Genomic DNA, 21100 nt, shown 5'->3' on the forward strand with positions numbered 1-21100 from the left:
GATTTTGATAGCCCAGCCTGTGCAAGTGTTAAGTAAACGTCATAATTTCATAGAAGAATGACGATTAAAATAACACTTGAACTTCCTGGGCTGTCAAAATGGCTGCCAACTTACCTTAGTCTAACTACGTGATACTGATAAATACAGTGTCCGTCTCTTGTCTTTTTCAATTAGAAATGACACTTATTTTATCACGTGGATAAAGCCTTTCATAATTTACCTGCATAATTATTGAACACAGTGTTTTTATTGAATTCCGTTAACTTCAGCGTATTCAGCGTACATACATTTAAACGAATTGTATTTTTCTTAACTATCGTATAAAAAAAAAACATACAAAATGTTGAAATGCTGTATATACCGTTGTTGTAACTCATGTATTGTTATTACTCGGGAATGCTTCAAATTAACGAAGTTAAAAAAAAACGGTGTATAAATCGGTGTATTACAACAAAATCCTTAAAACTTGTTACTGAATCATCTTTTCTCTTTACTTAGGTATGCTGCGTAGCGCTATGCATCCCCACGATACCATTTTGCTGGGAGACGAAGGCTGGATCTACGACACAGATCATGCTGAAATTGAAGAACAGGTATGATGACAGTTTGTATATATGTATTTTTATCCGTTCTATCCAAAAGCCCTCGTTATCACTCAACTGAGACGGTTTGAAGGAGGGTGGGCAGAAGGTAGCTCAGTGTTTAGTTTAATAAAATATTTAAACTTTAGGCGTCACGAATCTGTCGAATACAGAATAACATTTTACGAGTCAAGCGGTAGACCGACCGTGGTAGCTGGAACGACTAACCTTATTCTTCGTACCTATTTGATATGTATGCAATTTTTATAGCTGATTTCGCCGCTCAGCGCAAGCGGGTCGGGAGCGCTAGAGCACGACCCCTGCTGCTTATACCGCGGCGGCGCGGGCGCGCAGCCGCTAGGCGTCGCGGTCATCGACGCCTGCGTCACACTCTTCCCGCACACGTTCGCCAGGGCTGCCAATAAACACAGGTAACTACAATATCCGTTCTCAAATATGTCACCTCTAAACAAAATTGTATGCGATCGTATTTAATCCTATTGTTACGAGTATCGTATCGCAAAACCATACACTAATTTTTAATTTCTCGTGTCTAAATGTTACTAATACTATCTCAAATATATAATTAGCGTATGTGCAATACGCGGTATAAAATTGTACGATTTTACCGCCCCATATCGTATGAGAAAAAAGTTAACCCCAGACCAGACGAAGCCTGTGCCGTGCGTGTTAATTTTGTGGATTGAAAAGTAGTATTTTGTTTAAAAGTTAGAATGTGTTGTTAATGTCGATGAACGTCTTTTCATAGGCAACAAATGCTAGAACACTTCACAGAGTGCATCAAGATGTCCAAGGGCACGCGCCAGGAGGCCATACAAGTGAACGTTTACACCGCGTTGCTACTGGCGTTGAGGACGCTCGCCGAGCAGAAGAGCTCGCTCGGACAAGATGCCGTTAAGACGGCTGCTACTGAACTTATTATTGTGAGTACACATAGTATGCACCATACAAATGAACACGTTCACATGTTTCTAAATAATCCCAATCTAAAAAAAATGTTCATCCAATTTAACCTTCCACAGTCGGGCCTATCATCGACCAGCATTCCGGTCCGCGCGGCGGCGGCGTCCTGCGCCGGGCGTCTCTGCGGCTGCGTGACCGAAGCCGAGAGTCAAGCGATCAGCGAGCGAGTGCTAGCCCTGACTCGCTCCACCGTGCGCACCACTAGGGCGGCGGCCGCAGCGGCCGTGGGGGCCGTGCAGCGCGCGCGGGGGGGCAGCTCCGCGGCCGCGCTGCCGGCCTTGAGGGCCATGGCGCAGGATGCCAGCGGACAGGAGGCTCAGGTTAGTTATGTTGTTACATTTTAGTGACGAGTTCTAAACTTCACTAGTGAACAATTGACTGAGGATGCGGCTGCGGTAGCCGCGCAGAAGGCGCGGGGAGGCAGCTCCGCGGTCGCGCTGCCGGCGTTTAGGGCAATGGCGCAACGCACGAGCGGACAGGAGGCCCAAGTTAGTTTCGGGAATAAATACCACATAGCAGACGAGTGCTGGCCATTACTAGTGTACGAATCAGTAGGGCTGCTACATGAATAATTAAAATTATATTTGAAAATGCTGACAAAGTTTAAAGTGTGACCTAGGAGATGTAAACATGACTGATTCACCCTTATACATTCTAGCGGATGATTGTTAGCCTTAACTCAATCCACTCTACTAACTATAAGAGTTGCTGCGAGTGTTGATCTCTGACTTTCATTCTACCTTACAGATTTTTAAGACTGCCAAATTTTTGAACAATGTATAGATTGCATATCCATTCTCTAACTCAACTCGGCTGCTATTTTTTCCAGGTCTGGGCTCTCCACGCGCTCTCCGTGCTGGCCGACGCCTCCGGACCCATGTTCCGCAGCCACGTAGAGTCCACGCTCAACGTGGCCTTGAAGCTGCTGTTCACAGCGCCGCCCTTCCAAGAGGACCTGCATCGCAGCGTCGGCAGACTGCTGTCTGCGCTGATCACTGTGGTTGGGCCGGAGTTGCAAGGTATTACTTCTGAACGAGTGCGAATGGCATGCATGGCGAGATGAATTTGACGACTAATATCAACACATAATACATAACTGACCATCGGCGGACCATAATTCTTTGAGTTTAGTGGGCTGCTTCACGGCGATCGTCACTCTTCACAGATTTGCGCTGTCGCCGCTGTCAAACTATTCTATTCGTATGACTCTCTTTATTTGATCCGTTTAGACGTTACGCGTTATCGGTGATATGAATCGTGACCCGGTGCCTTCGACCATTTAGTACTTCTCATTTTAAATATTAAATGCATAATAAATAATCGATCGACTTTATAAATTCGGCCCACGTGTCGTGGGTATGATAATGCTCAAGATTTTATCTCATATAAAGGCAGTGCCGGAGCAACGGTGGGCCGCTTCCTGTGCGCATGCGCGGCGCTCAGCGAGTGCGGCGGCGGCGGCGCGCGCGCCGAGGGCATCGGCTGCCTGCAGCAGCTGCAGATGTTCTGTCCCCGCCACGTCAGCGCACACATGCTCGTGCCCTCGCTCGCCGTGAGTGTCTTTGTATAATAAATATTATACTGGCATTGGCATCATATTAGAACTAACTACGGAATCCAATGAAAAGCCCCGTCAACCCAATATACCTACATAGAAAACATAACTCAGAATCAAATGTATATTCACAAATAAATACCCTCAATGGAATTCCAACCCAGAACCTCCAGCTTCGTAGGACCCTGTCTACCGACTAAGTTAGCAGGCCGTTAAAATAGGAATCAATGCCAGCACTTTTAAGATAATATATTTCCTGCATGATTTTGAACTTTGTTTCGAAGTAATAATGTTGAATTTAGCATAATTTCTGATATCCTTATGCTTTATAAAGGTTTATACGTACGATGCTAATCACAGACTGGTAAATATCGTAATAGTATAAATAATCGAAAGAAAATGAAATTGTAAAGTAATGCTCTGTGACTTATAACATTGTAGCGGGACCTCTCAAGCTCGGAGCTGGCGGTGCGCCGCGCCGCGCTCTGCTGCCTGCGCCAACTGTCGCAGAAGGAGGCCGCAGAAGTTTGCCGGTACGCGATGCTCGCCAAGGACCACGTGCCCGCCCGCCCTTACTGTGGTACGTAATATATTAAACTACTAAAATCTACATTGAGCGGGACCTGTCCAGCTCGGAGGTGGCGGTGCACTGCGCCGCTCTGTGCTGCTTGCGCCGTTGCATGAGCAGGTTTTGAATATTGATTTTATTTGATTCGTATCAAAGATACGATAAATCAAAATCTAAGAAAAAAACTTGCTACGAAAAATCAAGAAAAACATATGATCGAATAGATGGCGATATACCTTTGGCCTATACTCGAGTAGACGACGACACCGTTTGATATTTAATATATATCAGTGAAAGAACATGGGTCAAATAGCCACATGCCATTCTAAGAGTTTTAGTCCTGTGTAGAAAGATGGCAGTAAATTTTGTTGACTACAAAATTTATTGTGACAATTCGCCTCTATACTAAATTCTCTTTGATTCGTTCTAAGGTAACCAATCCTCGATTAAAATAATCAGTCAATTACAAATGAAAAAAACCTGTACGTTAGTATTATAAATCTAAGTGCAGAAACAGGTGTCGCGAGCGCGTTGATGTAGTTTCAGTAAATGAGAGTTGTATAATACACGTGGTGTTTGTTGGTTAGGCGTGGTGATCACGGATACGGGCCTCCCGGGCGCTCTGTTCGCGTTCCTGGACACGGAGCGCGACGAGACGGCGCAGTCGTACGCGCGCGACACGCTCACGTGCTGCCTGCTGGCCGCCGCCGCCGCGCGCGCCGTGCGCGACTGGCTGGCGCTCGCCAAGCGCGTGCTCACCGTGCGCCTGGGTAACTATACGAATGATGACACATGTTGAATTTTATAACAAAATCTAGTAAAATATCTATTTTACTAGATGACCAATTTATCGCAATAATGTGGTTATTAAAATAATATATGGAAATGATAAAAAAATATAGGAACTGAAAGTTTTTTTTTATTTCCAAAAAGGAATAAAGTAAGGGTACCATTCGATTCCTTACATTTTATCCAAAAAAATATTGTATAGCAAATATATACATAAACGCAATTTCACCGACAAAATCGCAATTTCAATGTTTTTCATACTTCAAGATGGGCTCTTGGTGGCCGTGACGTCACGTTTGCTTATCGTTTTGTTGGGAGCGTTTCGCTAGTGAAGTACGACTGTCGGACTTTGACTATCATTTGTAACTTTTGTATTGCTTTAATGCAATGGGTCCCATATAGACATTTGATTCTAAAAATGAACCTGAACGATTGATACCATTAATAAAAATTGTCAGCTAGCCTATTATAACTAGACTGCTGCTTCCAGTCAAACTTTATGAGAAACACTGGACGTATTGGTAACGTAGTCAACGTTACCCAACCCCTCCGAAGTGTCAAATATAACACACAGCTGCCCACGCTGGATTCGATGTGACGTTGACATGTCGCTCCTTGTGCGACTTGTTGCTACTGGTGACTTAGCGATGTCTAGGAGGGGTAGCGTATGAGAGCTTAAGCGCACTAAACTTGGCTCTGGTTAATCCTTTTGTGTCTAGAGACTTGCTAAAAAAACTAGATTCTTTCCTGAAATTTTAATTATTATAACATTATAAATGAGTCTTATAATCGCTCTATGTAATATCTTCCAGAGGACAGTAACAGCCCTGACACGGATTTCGACGGCGAGGGCGACGACGACCAGGCAGAATTCCACGCAGATACGGACGAGTCCACGCATCCTGCAGTCCAGTCAAGGTGGCCCACTAGGGTAAGCATAATCTTTAATAGAAAAAAAACAACTCCACAAAACAGTGTAGAATGTCATTCAAATTATTTACAACTATATTGCATCTAATTATAATTAGATAATTAGAATTAGCCGTAACGTAAAATATCTCTCGTGAAGGAGTTCCATTCTGGTTTTCATGAGCCATTCCACCAAATAGCACTGTTAAAATGCAAATGTTTGGTAAAAATAATAAAAAAAACATACAACCGAATTGAGAAAATCAAGCAACTAGAAGTTAGTCCCGCGAAGTCCCGAACAGAGGACGGCGTTGCATCGGAAACGTGCACTAAATAACTTGTAATCACCTTTACTCTTACCTTTACCTTCAAAACCGATCCTCCTCATGTTCAAACTTATAAGTTGTATTTTTCTGAACTGAATCTTATTCGATTATATAAACATTGAGTCAGGAAATACGTAAAATATCCGAAGACATCGCTTCGGTGGGTCGAAAACGAATCTGATTTATTAACAGACCTCCTTATTTATTTTCTATATACGGCTGTGTTCATACCAGACCTTTTCCAGGTTTTCGCAATGGAATGCATCCAGAAAATAATGGGTGCATGTGAAGCGACAGGCGATCCAGCGCACTTTGACCTGGTCAAAGCTAAGGAGAAACAACTCACTGATCCTGACAGTAAGTATACCTAATCTTGGCCGTTTCGCTGCCGTCACATGGGTGTAAGGTGAAATTTTATTCGCTATTCATTATGTTTTTGTTATACAATAGTTCATGTAACGAAACGGCCAAGCCACATATTTTGAATAAGGTGTAGAGTTTGTGAAGTTAATGCTTGTAGAGTTAGAAGCTTGGCTCTACAAGAGATCTGATAACTTTTTGACAGTGCGAGCCATATGGTTTCTTCTTGGCAACATTTTACATGAAAATGTTTTTGATGAGATTTCACTTCTTTTTGGAAGTTGCTTATGACAATCTTCCATCCCCTAATTTAGTGGGTTGGGGGTGATTTACTATTAAAAATCCTGAAATACGTATCTGATTCCCCATACAAACTTCAACCCCTTTTCCACCCTTGCGTCCTTTTCCTCCCCCTTGTCACCTAACCTATCCACATACCAAATATTAACTAAATCGGTTCAGCAGTTCAAATCATTCCTCATCATTTGATTCCCCATACAAAATTCCACCCCCCTTTTCACTCCTTTAGGGGCTAAAAATTACAAGTTTTAGAATTTTTTGTTTTGTTTGTGTACTAATACTATTCTACATACCAAATTTCAGCTTCCTAGGACTTCAGGAAGTACTCTAAGGGTTTTGATGATCATCAGTGAGTGATTCAGTGATGAAATCGTTTTTATTTAGATATGAATAGAATCTAAAGTGTGAGAGCTATGCAATTGAAATTGTTTATGCTTAATAAGTCCATTATTGACATTATACCCCGTGAATTTTGTTTATCTGGGGGCACGCCAAGACGAGCAAAGCGAAGCGCAAGGGAACTACATACCTTTTCTCAAAGCGTTTCGTCGTTTTCTGAACCCTCATAACTTGGGTTTGGATTATAGCAGATAAACAAAATTCTCGGGATATAATGTCAATAGTGGACTTATTAAGCATAAAAAAATTACAGTTGCCTAGCTCTCATACTTTCGATTTTATTCATATCTAAAAAACCCGTTTTCGTCACTGACTCACTCACTCACTGATGATCATCAAAACTCTTAGGCTACCTTCTGAAGTGAAGGATTCAGATTTTAGAATGGATCACTTCATGATATGGTTAGGTTAGGTTTCACTTTTTCATGATGTGGCCAACCGATTATTTCATGAAACGATTGCCTAAGATCTGGGCGCGTCATATATACCAGTTAGAGACGCGGTTGTTACCACCCACCAGGCGACTACCTGTCGCTGCACCTGTCGGAGCTGGTGCGCATGGCGTTCGTGGGCGCGACGGGCGAGGCGGACGCGCTGCGGCTGCGCGGGCTGGGCACGCTGCAGCTCATCGTGCGCCAGTTCGCGCGCGCGCCCGAGCCCGGCTTCCCGGGACATCTGCTGCTGGAGCAGTATCAGGCGCAGGTGCCCTATATTCGCCTCCGTATATAATTATTACTAAATTACTTTACACAAAAGTAGGATCACGCCAAGATAATCTATTTTAGCTTTTTGGGTTTGACCCACTGGTCGTATAATTTAATACATCGGAAACTCGATAACTCGAACCGCGATAAGATGAAATCCCCGTTAATAAAACGAAATAAAATGCCCATTCCCTTCCTATCAAAGCCCAAAACGTCTATAAGTAACTTTAAATAAATTTTAACCTCGTTAAGTCGAAGTAATCAACGATTCCCTTCACGACTATCCATTACAGTTTTTACCTCTATAATTCGAAAAATGAAATTTTACTTCTACAACTCTAATAAATAGGCGTATGTTTTTACTACCTCCATATTTATAATTTACTGACAAACCTCTGTAACTCGAAAAAATACAATAAGACTGTATTTTACGCGGGTGTATGGTTACCTCTCTAATAAGATTTTTCATGGTTTTACGTCAGTAACTCGAAACCTCTTTAAGACGAACAAAAACCTATGAGAACCTCCCTAAGTCGACACTCTCTATAAGACGAATACCCGTTAACAAGAAGTTTTAGCGTTTCCCCTGAGATTCGTGCTATCGAGGTTCCACTGAAATTGTATATTCACTCACCAGTCACTCTTTAGCAAAGGTAAACGTCGCAAAGAAATGAAATAAGTAAGGCCTACTTTTCCTTTTGGTTTGGACGGTCAGATGACTTAGCTTTTTCAAATGATTCATTAGCGAGCCGTGGTAAAAAGCCAGAAGTGTAGGTACTAGGGAGATTATGAGATCAACCGACTTAATGACTGACTGCTTTGAACTTAGTTAATGATAAAAACACTTGACTTGTAGGTTGGAGCGGCGCTAAGACCGGCATTCTCCGGCGACACGGCATCTCACGTGACCGCTGCAGCTTGCGACGTGTGCTCCGCTTGGATCGGCTGCGGCGTCGCTAGGGACATCAACGACTTGAGAAGGTATAAGAGCCTTGTGACTTTATATTCGAAAACTTAAGAAGCTCATTAATCAGCATTAAATTTTACAATAACCTGATTAAGTGATTAACGATTGTAATAAAAAGTTAAGCGTACTCCATCCTTGATACAACATGGTATACGGAATTATAATAATGCTATACTAAACTTTGTCCTTGTTGAAGGGTGCACCAGTTACTCGTCTCGAGCTTGGACAAGTTGAACACAAAGGGCAACACTACACTCATCTACAATGAAAGTATGGCTACACTTGAAAAATTATCCATCTTGAAAGCCTGGGCCGAAGTAAGTGTTCTCAATATTTGCTATAGTTGGATCTATTTCGTACACTGTTTAATCTTGGGATTGTTTTGTCGAAATCTTATTCCATTAATGAACTTCCATTAGTTATAAATGTAAAATCACAGATTAGTTTAAAAAAATTAAAATTTTCTTATAACAGTTACATGGTTTCTATGATGTAATTTATACATGAATCTTTCAGGTGTACATAGTTGCAATGGTAAGCAACGGCAGCGCGCCAGGCAGCTACATCAAGCAGCTCGATAGCAAGCCGATTAATAATCGCGCAGAAATCGCAAAATGGCGGAACCAGCTCCTGCGAACCAACAGCCAGGTCGAAGACGTGAGCCCGGAGAATGACGACGATTACGGCGACTTCGAGTCTAAAGGCGAGAGCTTGTTGAAGTTGGTCGAGCCGGAGTTGGAGAGCTTGGGAGAGAATTGGATCGCAGCGTTGAAGGATCACGCGCTACTGAGTTTGCCGCCGGGTGAGTGCTGTTTTTGTTTTCAAGTAGTAGAAAGTTTCTCGTTAAAATATACTTATTTTCTCTACAGGCGAATGTTGTTTATGGGGATTGAATTTCATAAGAGTGCTCAGAATTGATTTAATTTATATGTTTTAGAGACAGATGGAAAAAAGTACTGGAAATGGAAATTAACAGTAACGAAAAGTGACTAATGGTGCTTCCATACTGTCTGTTATATAACGTTATATAAAATCGTGTGACAGGGCCACCATGATAGTATTGTTAGTGTTTTATTATGTTGTCCCTATCATACAATGTTATATAAGGTTATATAACAGCCAGTGTGGGAGCAAGTATTCTAAGGTTCTTCTAACATGCACAGACTATATCTACACTGGCTACTTCTCTCCCCCATAGTTAGCATTAGACATGTGTTTCATCACTACACCACCCTTGATCAAGTCGTGAATGTTGCAGAGTTCTCATCGCAACTGCCGCACGGCGGCGGCGCGTTCTACTCGGCCGAGACGGCGGAGGCGTCGCGCGCGCACTACGCCCGCGCCTGGCCTTCCCTGCTCTATGCCGCGGCGTTGAGATACAACGCTCACGTCGACAAACCCGTTCCTACTGCCGGTTGGGAATTTTTCTTTATTGGCTCCTGGCACGTGACTAACCAAGCTAGAAAGAGATTACTTCATAATCATAACAAACAAGACTCTTTTAGAAAATTAACAATGTTATAACATTCAAAAATATTAACAAAGAGTATCTTACCTCTGTGAAACTATAAAAAAATTGGATTGACTGCACTGTCTTATTGGCGACATACGGCTTCTGTTCGCGAATTGACTTACTTCTAGACAAACCATACACATGCATGCTGGGAATACGCCTATGTATTTTCAACAAACGTTGTGTCATAAAACTTTTGATTATATAGCTTATAGAGCCAGAGATGTAACTTACATTTTACTTTACAGATAAATCTGAAAATACATTAGACAATAGGGCAAATAAGACTGAAAACGGAAACTTCGAATTCTTCGAACCCATTGACGAGAGATTCCATTTACTATTTGGTAAGTTAATTGTTAATTATGACGACCGGTTTGGCCTAGTGGGTAGTGACCCTGCCTACGAAGCTGATGGTCCCGGGTTCAAATCCTGGTTAGGGCATTTATTCGTGTGGTGAGCATGGATATTTGTTCCCGAGTCATGGGTGTTTTCTATGTATTTAAGTATTTATAAATATTTATATATTATATATATCGTTGTCTAAGTACCCTCAACACAAGCCTTATTGAGCTTACTGTGGGACTTAGTCAATTAGTGTAATAATGTCCTATAATATTTATTTATTTATGGTACTACAAGCGTTTCCTTTTTGTTACATACAATATAAAGATGCATTCAGTATATTGTACTTAGAAAAGCACGCGAGCATTTAGTGTTTCTTTCGCAAATAGTTCGCGAATGGAGTGCTAGTGGTGCATTCGCCTGATCTGGTCACACTACAATGTTCATTTTGTTGACTGTGCAGTCGCCACCAGATATATCAGGGCGGCCAAAGTGCTCACAAATATCTGAACACAGCTCTTTTGACCAGAGTGCGTCTTCAGATATTTTTGAGAATCTCGGCCGCTCCGATACAACCAATTGTTTCTGTGAAAGGTGTAAACTGATAAACGAATATTTCAGGAATATGTATGGAAGCCCTATGTGCCCAAAGGGACATGACCGTCGACAACACTATCTCTGTCCTGCTCTCGATAGTCACTCTTTTGGACGCGCCCAGAAACAGGGCGAGGCTGCTGAAGGACAGGTAAAGGTTATTGTAACAAAATCAGTGAAATTTGTATTTGATATGAATATATTATTCTAAGCCAAATAATTACACGTCTATATCACCTTCGTGTATTATAACATGATAAGGCTTTTTGTTTACAATGACACAGATTTTCCGAGAGATCTACTGACTGACTGCTTTGGCTCAGCGATCCAAAAAGAATCTTGGCCTCCGAAACGAGAGAACGCCACCTGTCCCGATCCAGCGCGGTTTCCTGCCATGAATTGGCATTCAGCCGACGCAGATCCGCCTCCACTACATCACACCAGCGGTACCTGGGGCGCCCGATCGGACGACGGCCGATTGGTCGCCCCAAGTACGCTTCCTTGACTACGCGATCCTTCCCCATTCTGAGTAGGTGACCGAGCCAGCGAAGTCTGTGGGATTTAGTTACGCCTATGATATTGGGCTCAGCCACCAACTCTTCGATCTCGGCGTTTTTCCGGATCCTCCAGGAGCCGTCGTCACTTCGGACAGGTCCCAGGATCTTCCTGAGCACTTTTCTTTCCGCTATCAGGAGCTGACTTTCCTCTTTTTGAGTTAGTGTCCAGGCCTCACAGCCGTACATGAGAATAGGCCGAATGACGGTTTTATAGATTATTAGTTTTGTACTCTTACTGAGACGCCTGGACACCAACACTTTATGGAGGGCTGCACTACATCGTAGTGCGTTTTGAATACGCAGTGCAATCTCCTCCTCCCGGGTGTTTGTATCGGTGACTGTACATCCGAGGTAGCGGAACTTGTCAACACCCTGATAGACGGAACCCTCCACATGAAGGCTGTCTCGGCGAACTCGCGTGTTTTTGTACCGTTTCATGTGAAGGTATACGGTTTTTGCTTGATTGATCCTGAGACCTATCTTGGTTGCTTCCTGCTCGAGGACCTTTACCGCCTCAACCACCTCTTCACGGCGTTCCCCTAAGAAAGCAAGGTCATCCGCATACCCAATCACCTTGTGCCTCCCACCCAACTCTACTCCTATGTCAAGGGTTATCACCTTGCGGACGACATGCTCTAGAGCCAGGTTGAAGAGTACAGGCGACAAGGCATCACCCTGCTTTAGGCCGGTTATTACCGCGAATTCGTCCGTCAGTTCTCCCCCAACTCTGACTCTCATCCTGCTCTTCTTGGTTGCCGTGGCGATTAAGGAAACTAGTTTTTTTGGGATGCCAAAATTAATGAGGATGGAATATAGGGCCCCCCGATCCACACTGTCGTAGGCTTTCGCGAAGTCCACAAACAAACAGTGGACGCTCTGCGCGTACTCCCACTTCTTCTCCATTATCTGCTTAAGCAGAAAAATCTGGTCCACTGCGCTGCGGTTTTTGCGAAACCCACATTGGTAATCGCCAAGGATTTTTTCAGCATGCGGCTCCAGTCTTTTTAACAGCACATTAGACCAGATTTTGTACGCAGATGTCAGCAGAGCGATCCCCCGATAGTTCGTGCACCTCTTCTTGGAGCCTTTTTTGTGGATCGGACAAATGACGCCCACATTCCACTCCTGTGGCTGTTCTTCAAGTTCCCATACCTTCAGCAAAAGTTCATACACTTAGAGATCTAAGTTTACACATTTAACACGCGACAACGCCTGTAGAACGTAAACGCGCATGACCCATTGAAATTATTAATAAAATCCCGTAATAATATTAGGGTTTGTCAAGTACTTAAAAACAATATTTCGCTTTTCTGAAACATAACTTAATATAAGTTGAATTTTTTTAGAACTTAGTTATTGAATATTTTACGATAATAATTTATCACGCTAACAGTTACCTATTGTCTTTTCTTTTTTTTAAACTGTCGTTATTTCGATTAATATGACATCTCCGTAAGTTGATAAAAATCGTTTCATAATAATAAACGATACATTTAAAACAACAACAAAATGACAATATAATGAATTACAATGTAATAAAACGTTATTTAATAAAACAAACATGAGAAAATCGGCTGTAAAATCGATTCGACTAATTCGTTTATGATCGCTAGATTTGACAAACCATGTCTTAGCCTCATCACTACCAACTTCAATAGACAACTGTCAAATGTGTGGGCTTAGATCTGTTGGATACACTGTCTCATCTTACTTAATAGCTTTGTGACAGCGTGGAACTAAAGTCCTTTGTCGGTAGTCCACATTAAGGCGCTATTGGCGTATTAGAATGAATAAAACGATCCTTGTTCATTTTGTTTCCGTGATTGTTACAGGGCATTGGCAATAGAGTTGTGTCAAATAGTGCACCGCACCGGACTGACGCTGGAGAGCGTGGAAGCACTGCTCCTTGTGGCCGACGTTCTGAAGCTCATCATCACCGGCGCTCGAGAGCAGTTGCAGGCCAACATGCAGGCCAAGATCAAAGGTACTCTCAGATATTAATACAGAACTGTCTTTTTAAATTGATGTTTGTACTCGGCAGAACTTTTTGCTGCAGCAAAGAGAAGGGTATTACATGTTTTAATAGAATAGAGACGTTAGTGTTCTTAAGATAATTCTAGCACTTTTACGGTAGATGTCGCAAGGCACACCTAAGCTGTTTCAAGCTAAGTAAAATTATGAAGGATATGATGGAAATTGCCGTCGTTGTGTAAAGCTTCGATAGGTCGGTTGGTAGAACGGCCAGCCGTTGCTCCAGTGCCGCTTCTTCGAAATTTTCAAATTACGTCCGAGGCGCCGAATTTCTAAATATTTACTTATACCCGGGTTTGAAGGGGGCAGTAATGCACCAGTGCCAGTGATTAATTAAACGTTATTAGGACTAAACTCTTCGAACTAAACGCCATTAGTCAACGTTATTAAAACAACAGCTCTTTCATTACCAACTTTCTAACCTTTTTCATTTATTCTTCCAATATCTGACATTGATTCGAGTTACTCTAACAATAGTTCTAAAATGCATTAAATATTAATTCTGTTGATATTATTGTAATTACGATCAGTTGATATAATTAATAATATTACATAATGATGAGATTTATAAAGCGACCAAACATCAAACCATAATTACCCGCATCGAGCAGACCGGGGTTTGCTTATCTTACTCGTATTTTATGAATAGTAATTCAGTATTTAGATAGCAACAATGAGTTACAGAATTAGTACCAGACGAGCCATCCAACAACATCCCCGAATCGGTCTTGGAAGTGGTCCACACGCTGGGCGAAGGCGGCCCCACGGGCGACCTGCCGCCCGGCAAGTCCCTGGTGTTCGCGTGCCTCGAGGTGTGCGTGTGCCTCGCCGTGCGCCGCCTGCCCGCGCTCAGCCCCCGCAAGCAGGAGGGCGCCGTCGGCGTCATCGGCGTGCCCCGGGGGCTCGGCGTGCACGGGGACGCCTTGCTAGTCAGCACCTTGGCCGCCATGGGGGACTTGACTTCTTTGACTAGTCCTCAAGGTGTGTAGGTTTCTGTTATGTTAGCATTTGGCTTGTTAGATTCATTTATGTTATCATTTGTCTCCCGGTCATTCCCTCGTATTCTCGAGGTGCGCGTGTGGCTCAGCCCGCGGCGTAGGCGTCGCCAAGGGGGGACAGGAGGGGTCAGCTTCCGCCGCTGCTGCTGCTACTGGAGAACAAAATTACCTGTATACCTTGGGCATCGGCCATATTAACTGTCCCCTTCTTAGCCCGTCAGCTGGCGACGTCCTTAGCCCGCGGAGTAGTACAGGGCCCGGGAGAGAAACAACAGAGATCGTTTTGTGTTATAGGGGTGCCGAGGGGATTAGATTTGATGATTAATGAACGCGTTGTCTAAAAGTCAACTCCATATTCCAGGAGCTCTATCCCTCCTGCCGACGATACTGTACCTGGCGCTGGGCGTGCTGGGCGAGTGCCGCCACGCGCCGCTGGGCGACGCGGCCGTGCTGCTGCTGCAGCAGGCCTGCGCCGCGCCCGCGCCGCGCCTGCAGCCGCACACGCGCGACCAGCACGCGCGTCTGCTGCACTCCACGCTGGCCAAGTTGCTCGAGAAGGTCAAGAGCGGTCAGTGGCTAACGGCTCCCTACATACTTAACAATCTATTTTAGACGAGAACTAGGGGCTCAATCTACTATTCAATATACTCTATGGGCTCAATCAGCTAGTCCAGCAAATTTTGCCCGAGTGTAATGAACTACTTCCCATTTGTTCATGGAACTGTGAAATCCTTACAAATGTACTTAAACTAGTGGCTCTGTGAGCTGTAGATCTCACAATAAGAAGAAAAATACTTAGTTGATTGAGTCATTATCACAGTGACCTCACAATGGGCTTAAGTCCTTTATGCCAATACCCGCTATTTGAAAAAAAAAATACTGGATCGAGAAAAAAAAAAAAAGAATTTAATAATAGAATCTGGTCACGAGATTTCATGACAATCCGTTAAGAATTACAACCTATACGACCTGACGACCGGTCTGGCCCAGTGTGTAGTGACCCTGCTTATGAAGCCGATGGTCATATCCGGTCATACGAAGGCATTTTGCCTGAGTTAACACGGAGACCTTCGCTAACGCTTCGCATAATTACAAAATCAGCGAATGCTCTGGTATATTATTACAACTAACCCAGGATGGATCAAATTGAATGTTTAAGGACCACATTAATGGCGCGGTGCGCCACAATGTCACGTTTATAAACTTTATCTACACACATATCATAAACCCTCTATGATGCCTCCAAAATCCGTAAATAATGGCCAACATTACGATAAACTATAGATAAACTGTTTTGTTACAACAAATTTCTTATCTGTGATGATGTTGTAATTATTATTATTATTTCCTTGGATTTCACGGGCCTATAAATCCCGGTCTTTTGATAGGCTTGCGTGGGGATATAGATCCAACACGTAGAGGCCCCTTGGAGAGCTTTAATGTCATGTAGAACGCCTGCTGGAACCCGTTCACAGGCGCAACAATAGACACCCATGAACCGGTCGCAGCAGGCATTGGGACTATTGTAGTAAAAATGAACAGTATAACGGTCTATGGATTGAAGTTTGGGAGGACAATGAGACTGGGTTATTGCAAAGACGTCCGGACACCTGCCATAACAATGTTTCCACTAGTTATCAAGGCAGGCGGTGACTCGCCGCCCACTAGATGGGCCCCTGAAAATGCCGTCGTGAAGACGACCAGGAGCAACACCGGTGTGAGCGGCTCAGGGGTGTCGAGAGGTGTACGCCGCTTTCTACCCAGTGGCTGATAACAGCCACTGTGCCAACTCGCGTCTTATGCAAGTTTTCACTTCCACCCCTGGAGCATTTAGCTCTAACGACTCCTCTCTGGACGGCCAATGAAGGCAAGCCAGAGCTGAGGTTCCTGCGGGTCCCCTTGGGGTCCACTCCGACCGACGAAGACACGCCGGAGACGGAGACCCTGACCGACTCTCGGGAGTACTCGGGTCCGTGGGGTCGTTACTCCCCAACAGCTCGCCACAAGCTGCCCTTATTAATTATTATTATTATTATTTATTGTTCGGAGAACCAACAGCTATAGATTGTACAATAGTTATATATATAGATAACAAAGAGCCAATTATAGGTTCCCACCGGTAGCAACAGGTAATTGCTTCATAACTACATCAAAATAGATGTGGTTATACATTCAAATTTGGAACATCTCGAAAAAAAAAAGCAATTCGATTTGATCTCTATTCTAATATCAGTCGAGATGCCTTTTTGTTCGAAATGAAATGTCAATTGCTACAATTTTGACATATCTCGCATGTTAGTTTGTATCGAATGATACGGAAATAGGCCCCCGACTCAAGTTTGCCTGTGAATTAAAAAAAAAAAACAACGAATGCGTGACATGCGTGAAAAAAAGTTTTCATTTACCGCCATTTGACGTACAGTTTTCTTTTAATTAGTTTTAAGTATAAAATGAATATGTTTTGTTGTTTTTAAAGTAACAATTGCAAAAGGTGTGTGTAAAATTAGCGATAAAAATCATTTCGGTGACGCCACCACATATCCGCCATGACAGCAAAGATGCTCAACGTTGGCTGTAATTTGGGTTAGTGAATATATCATAGAAAGTTTATAATATGTGTGTAGATAAAATAGTGTATGTAACTGTACATAAGTAGGCATTAAAACATTCGTGTGATCTTTTTAAGAAACTCACTTCGTTCGTTTCTTAAACCCACACTCGTGTATTTTAATGCCGTTTATTATGCAGTAGTCACATAAACTACTCGTACTATTATTTGGTCCTGATTTTAACATGACTTTATTTTCAGACGAAGCCGGACAGCGCATCGACCCAGTAATTGGTGCGCGAGCGATGGCTGTGCTGCTGAACCACACAGAGCCCACGCCGGCCTTGCACTACCCGTGCATCAACCACTTCCGGCAGTGCCTCGAGACTAGAGACAACGAGGTTATTTTTAAACAATATAAATTAACAACAGGCATGTGCAAGGTCTTCATTTCAAAATCGTTACAAATTTGATTTTACAATAAAAGTGGGTAATAGATGATTGATTGCACGTCACATCAGACCTACTAGTAATGCGACGTATTATTATCAACAAAAAAAATAGTTTTATGTAATTATGATTTTCGATGGCGCGGCTGACGCTTATTGTAATTTTGTAATAAAATCTGGCGACAGAAGTTTTTCATAAATTGGTCTCTGCAAGTGACTCGGGGGGTGTTAAGCGATGCACGCGTATAAATGTTTGTACATATTCCACGATCTATTTTGAAATGTATAATCGATATTGTGTGCTTCTGGGTCTCAAGAGGAGGTAGTGAAGTGGTGCCTCTCGGCAGGTGTTCGCGTTGATCTGCGGCGTGGTTCGCACGGTGTGGTCGCAGGCGTCGCCGCAGTGCGTGTCGTGGTGGGCGCGCGCGCTGGCGGCCCGCGTGGTGGCGCGCGCGGCCGCGGCCAGGAGGCCCGCCGACATGGCGCACACCAGGGCCGCCATAGCGGCCGTCACCGCGCTGGATGACCTGCTCAACGCTGCTCCGGAACATGCGCGTGAGTATCGTGTCGTGGTGGGCGCGCGCGCTGGCGGCCCGCGTGGTGGCGCGCGCGGCCGCGGCCAGGAGGCCCGCCGACATGGCGCACACCAGGGCCGCCATAGCGGCCGTCACCGCGCTGGATGACCTGCTCAACGCTGCTCCGGAACATGCGCGTGAGTATCGTGTCGTGGTGGGCGCGCGCGCTGGCGGCCCGCGTGGTGGCGCGCGCGGCCGCGGCCAGGAGGCCCGCCGACATGGCGCACACCAGGGCCGCCATAGCGGCCGTCACCGCGCTGGATGACCTGCTCAACGCTGCTCCGGAACATGCGCGTGAGTATCGTGTCGTGGTGGGCGCGCGCGCTGGCGGCCCGCGTGGTGGCGCGCGCGGCCGCGGCCAGGAGGCCCGCCGACATGGCGCACACCAGGGCCGCCATAGCGGCCGTCACCGCGCTGGATGACCTGCTCAACGCTGCTCCGGAACATGCGCGTGAGTATCGTGTCGTGGTGGGCGCGCGCGCTGGCGGCCCGCGTGGTGGCGCGCGCGGCCGCGGCCAGGAGGCCCGCCGACATGGCGCACACCAGGGCCGCCATAGCGGCCGTCACCGCGCTGGATGACCTGCTCAACGCTGCTCCGGAACATGCGCGTGAGTATCATCATTAGGCCGGCGCCCCACTGCAGCGCACGCTACATCCACGGGCCACGTTTTAATACAAACCGTGGGCAGGCCCACGAAATTTTGTATAGGAACGTGGGTCGTGTACATAGCGTGCGCTGCAGTGGGGCGCCGGCCTTAGTCTTGATAGGATCTTCATCGTTCGAGATCGAGTGATCAAGCGCGCGGCACCTGACTACATTATGTCCGCAAATGTGACTATCGCTCCCGCTCAATGCTTCGGGAGTCTTTTATTGTAGAGTTATTGTAGTGTATAGTCTGTCCGTTTTTCTTAGATCAAGTACGCCATAGTAAATGTATGGCGAACTTGATCTTACAAATCGGACAGGCAAACAAACAAACATGTACTGTTTTTTGTATTACAACGAGATAAGCGATATTAAGACACATAAATGTGTACAAATTTGGTAGTTGAAGTGATGCTGTTCAACGGCGCCAACAACCAGCGCATGGTTTCTTACAACAACAATTATTTCGATTGTCAGGTTTAAGGCGTCTTATTAATCCTTGGTCTGTGGTGTAGCGAACTTATAATATACTGAAATAATGTTCGTTATTAAAATATTGTTCTTATTTTTTGGCGGCCTAACAGAGGGACCACATCAAGGTATGACTTAATTTAAAGCCTTTTATAATTGTCGGTATTATTTGACGGAATTCCCATACTAATTTGGAAATGATCGTACATTTGCAGGCATCCAGCTGCTGTGGCTGGTGGTGCCCATAGTGATCTCGTACCTGCGCGAGGGCGGCGAGCTGGCGCGCGCGGCGCCGCACGTGCGCGCGCTGCACGACTTCGCGCTCGCCTGGCTCACGCGCCAGGGGCCCAAGCATCCGCAGGTACCACACCACCTTACCAATCCATCACATTAATGTCATGTAGGCGTACAACCGACTCTTATTATTAAAAAAACCGGTCAAGTGCGAGTTCGTAAACTTTCATGTATTTAATGTAACTATAGCAGAAAAGACTTGACCGGAAGCATACTAATCATAATTATGTACAGCGCCACCTATCGGCAAATTGGCTAATTAATTTGAATTTTAAAGAATAATTATTTATCATGTGAACCAATTTCAACAATTTTATTAGAAAGAAGGTGTTTTTAGTGCAATATCATAATAATAAACTTCCGTGAAGGTTGTTAAATTGCAAATTTAATTGGAAAGGTTTTATTGATCTTCTCTTCTTCTTCCTCGCGTTGTCCCGGCATTTTACCACGGCTCATGGGAGCCTGGGGTCCGCTTGGCAACTAATCCCAAGATTTGGCGTAGGCACTAGTTTTTACGAAAGGTTTTATTGATCATCGAAAAAAAAAACAAAACAAGATAGAGCCCATACTTGAAGTCGCGCTAGATGTGTGGAGTCGCTCATTGGATCAAGATGTCAAAGAGAAGGCACAAGATAAATATACATGGAATTTGGTCCACCGACATAAGTCTAGCCCGCGTAGCCAACATATCAATCGTTAACGCTCCGTAGCTTAGCTCATCCATATTAGTGCGACAGTGACAGTTGTGTTTCGTTCGCTACGGGCCGATAACGATTGGCATGTTGGCTACGCGAGCAGATCATATATAAGTAATAATTACCATAAACATAACATCATCTCCATATAAAACCTGTTTTGATCAAGAGAAATCAAAATAATATGATCCTAGCTAAACTATACGTAAAAGGTAATCCCATATTTTTCCAGTGTTTGTTGTAACGACTAGCACATCATTTATCTGCACAATAAGGCATATTTCTTTTATTAAAGATATAATTTTAATACTTCTTACTATGACTGTGACAACGGGCCGCCATTTGCGAACTATAAATAGCTCCGCGGCACAAAGTTGACGCCCTGCCCGCTTCGGCACAATGTGTGTGGAGTCATTTTGCAGAGCTAGTTCGTCATCTATGTTTATTATCAATCGCTGACATCGTATGACAATAAATAAAAGTATACAAGTGGCCAACTTAAACAAAAATAAAGTGATCATCATCAATCTATTGCCTTCCAGCCAAACTTTCAGAAAATTATATTTGTTTCACTTGTTTAAGGTGCCGTTCAGCAGGAGTTTTTGAAAAATCGTAGCACTTTTTAGATCACAATGCTGTTGCCAAAAAATATGAATAACAATCTTGAGACGTTTTTCTAGTAACATCATCGCCAATCACACCCTGATTAAACAATATTCGCACAATAGAAAAAAATTACATAGGTTAAATAACAAAACACTTTTTTGATTGAACTCATCGATTACTTTTTTTTGTTAAAACAATCTAAAAATAACAATTCAAAACGATATCCGCGATCTCGGGCACGCACAACCGTTTCACTCACGCTCAGTGAAGAACTTAAATTCACGGCGCTTCAACTAGGTGTCACTAGTAGTTGTCATTTTAAACGTCATTGTTGAT

The 21100-nt window shown here is 44.1% G+C and overlaps 1 protein-coding gene across 1 annotated transcript in view; it reads left to right on the forward strand.

Annotated features, from left to right (window-relative positions):
• Positions 1 to 21100, forward strand: part of LOC133533970 (HEAT repeat-containing protein 5B) — a 38159-nt gene that overhangs the window by 16468 nt on the left and 591 nt on the right. Inside the window, exons 16-39 of the mRNA XM_061873063.1 lie at positions 499 to 593; positions 852 to 1012; positions 1351 to 1525; positions 1625 to 1885; positions 2395 to 2584; positions 2957 to 3117; positions 3562 to 3700; positions 4276 to 4458; positions 5290 to 5408; positions 5958 to 6069; positions 7292 to 7473; positions 8332 to 8456; positions 8639 to 8759; positions 8959 to 9244; positions 9701 to 9856; positions 10204 to 10302; positions 10922 to 11045; positions 13284 to 13435; positions 14167 to 14463; positions 14842 to 15048; positions 17290 to 17429; positions 17825 to 18032; positions 19283 to 19297; positions 19385 to 19530. Of these exons, the coding sequence (XP_061729047.1) occupies positions 499 to 593; positions 852 to 1012; positions 1351 to 1525; positions 1625 to 1885; positions 2395 to 2584; positions 2957 to 3117; positions 3562 to 3700; positions 4276 to 4458; positions 5290 to 5408; positions 5958 to 6069; positions 7292 to 7473; positions 8332 to 8456; positions 8639 to 8759; positions 8959 to 9244; positions 9701 to 9856; positions 10204 to 10302; positions 10922 to 11045; positions 13284 to 13435; positions 14167 to 14463; positions 14842 to 15048; positions 17290 to 17429; positions 17825 to 18032; positions 19283 to 19297; positions 19385 to 19530 (3854 nt within the window). The remainder of the gene's footprint in view (positions 1 to 498; positions 594 to 851; positions 1013 to 1350; positions 1526 to 1624; positions 1886 to 2394; positions 2585 to 2956; positions 3118 to 3561; positions 3701 to 4275; positions 4459 to 5289; positions 5409 to 5957; positions 6070 to 7291; positions 7474 to 8331; positions 8457 to 8638; positions 8760 to 8958; positions 9245 to 9700; positions 9857 to 10203; positions 10303 to 10921; positions 11046 to 13283; positions 13436 to 14166; positions 14464 to 14841; positions 15049 to 17289; positions 17430 to 17824; positions 18033 to 19282; positions 19298 to 19384; positions 19531 to 21100) is intronic.

This window comes from Cydia pomonella, chromosome 2 (genome assembly GCF_033807575.1).
Source record: "Cydia pomonella isolate Wapato2018A chromosome 2, ilCydPomo1, whole genome shotgun sequence".
NCBI classification, from domain to species: domain Eukaryota; kingdom Metazoa; phylum Arthropoda; class Insecta; order Lepidoptera; family Tortricidae; genus Cydia; species Cydia pomonella.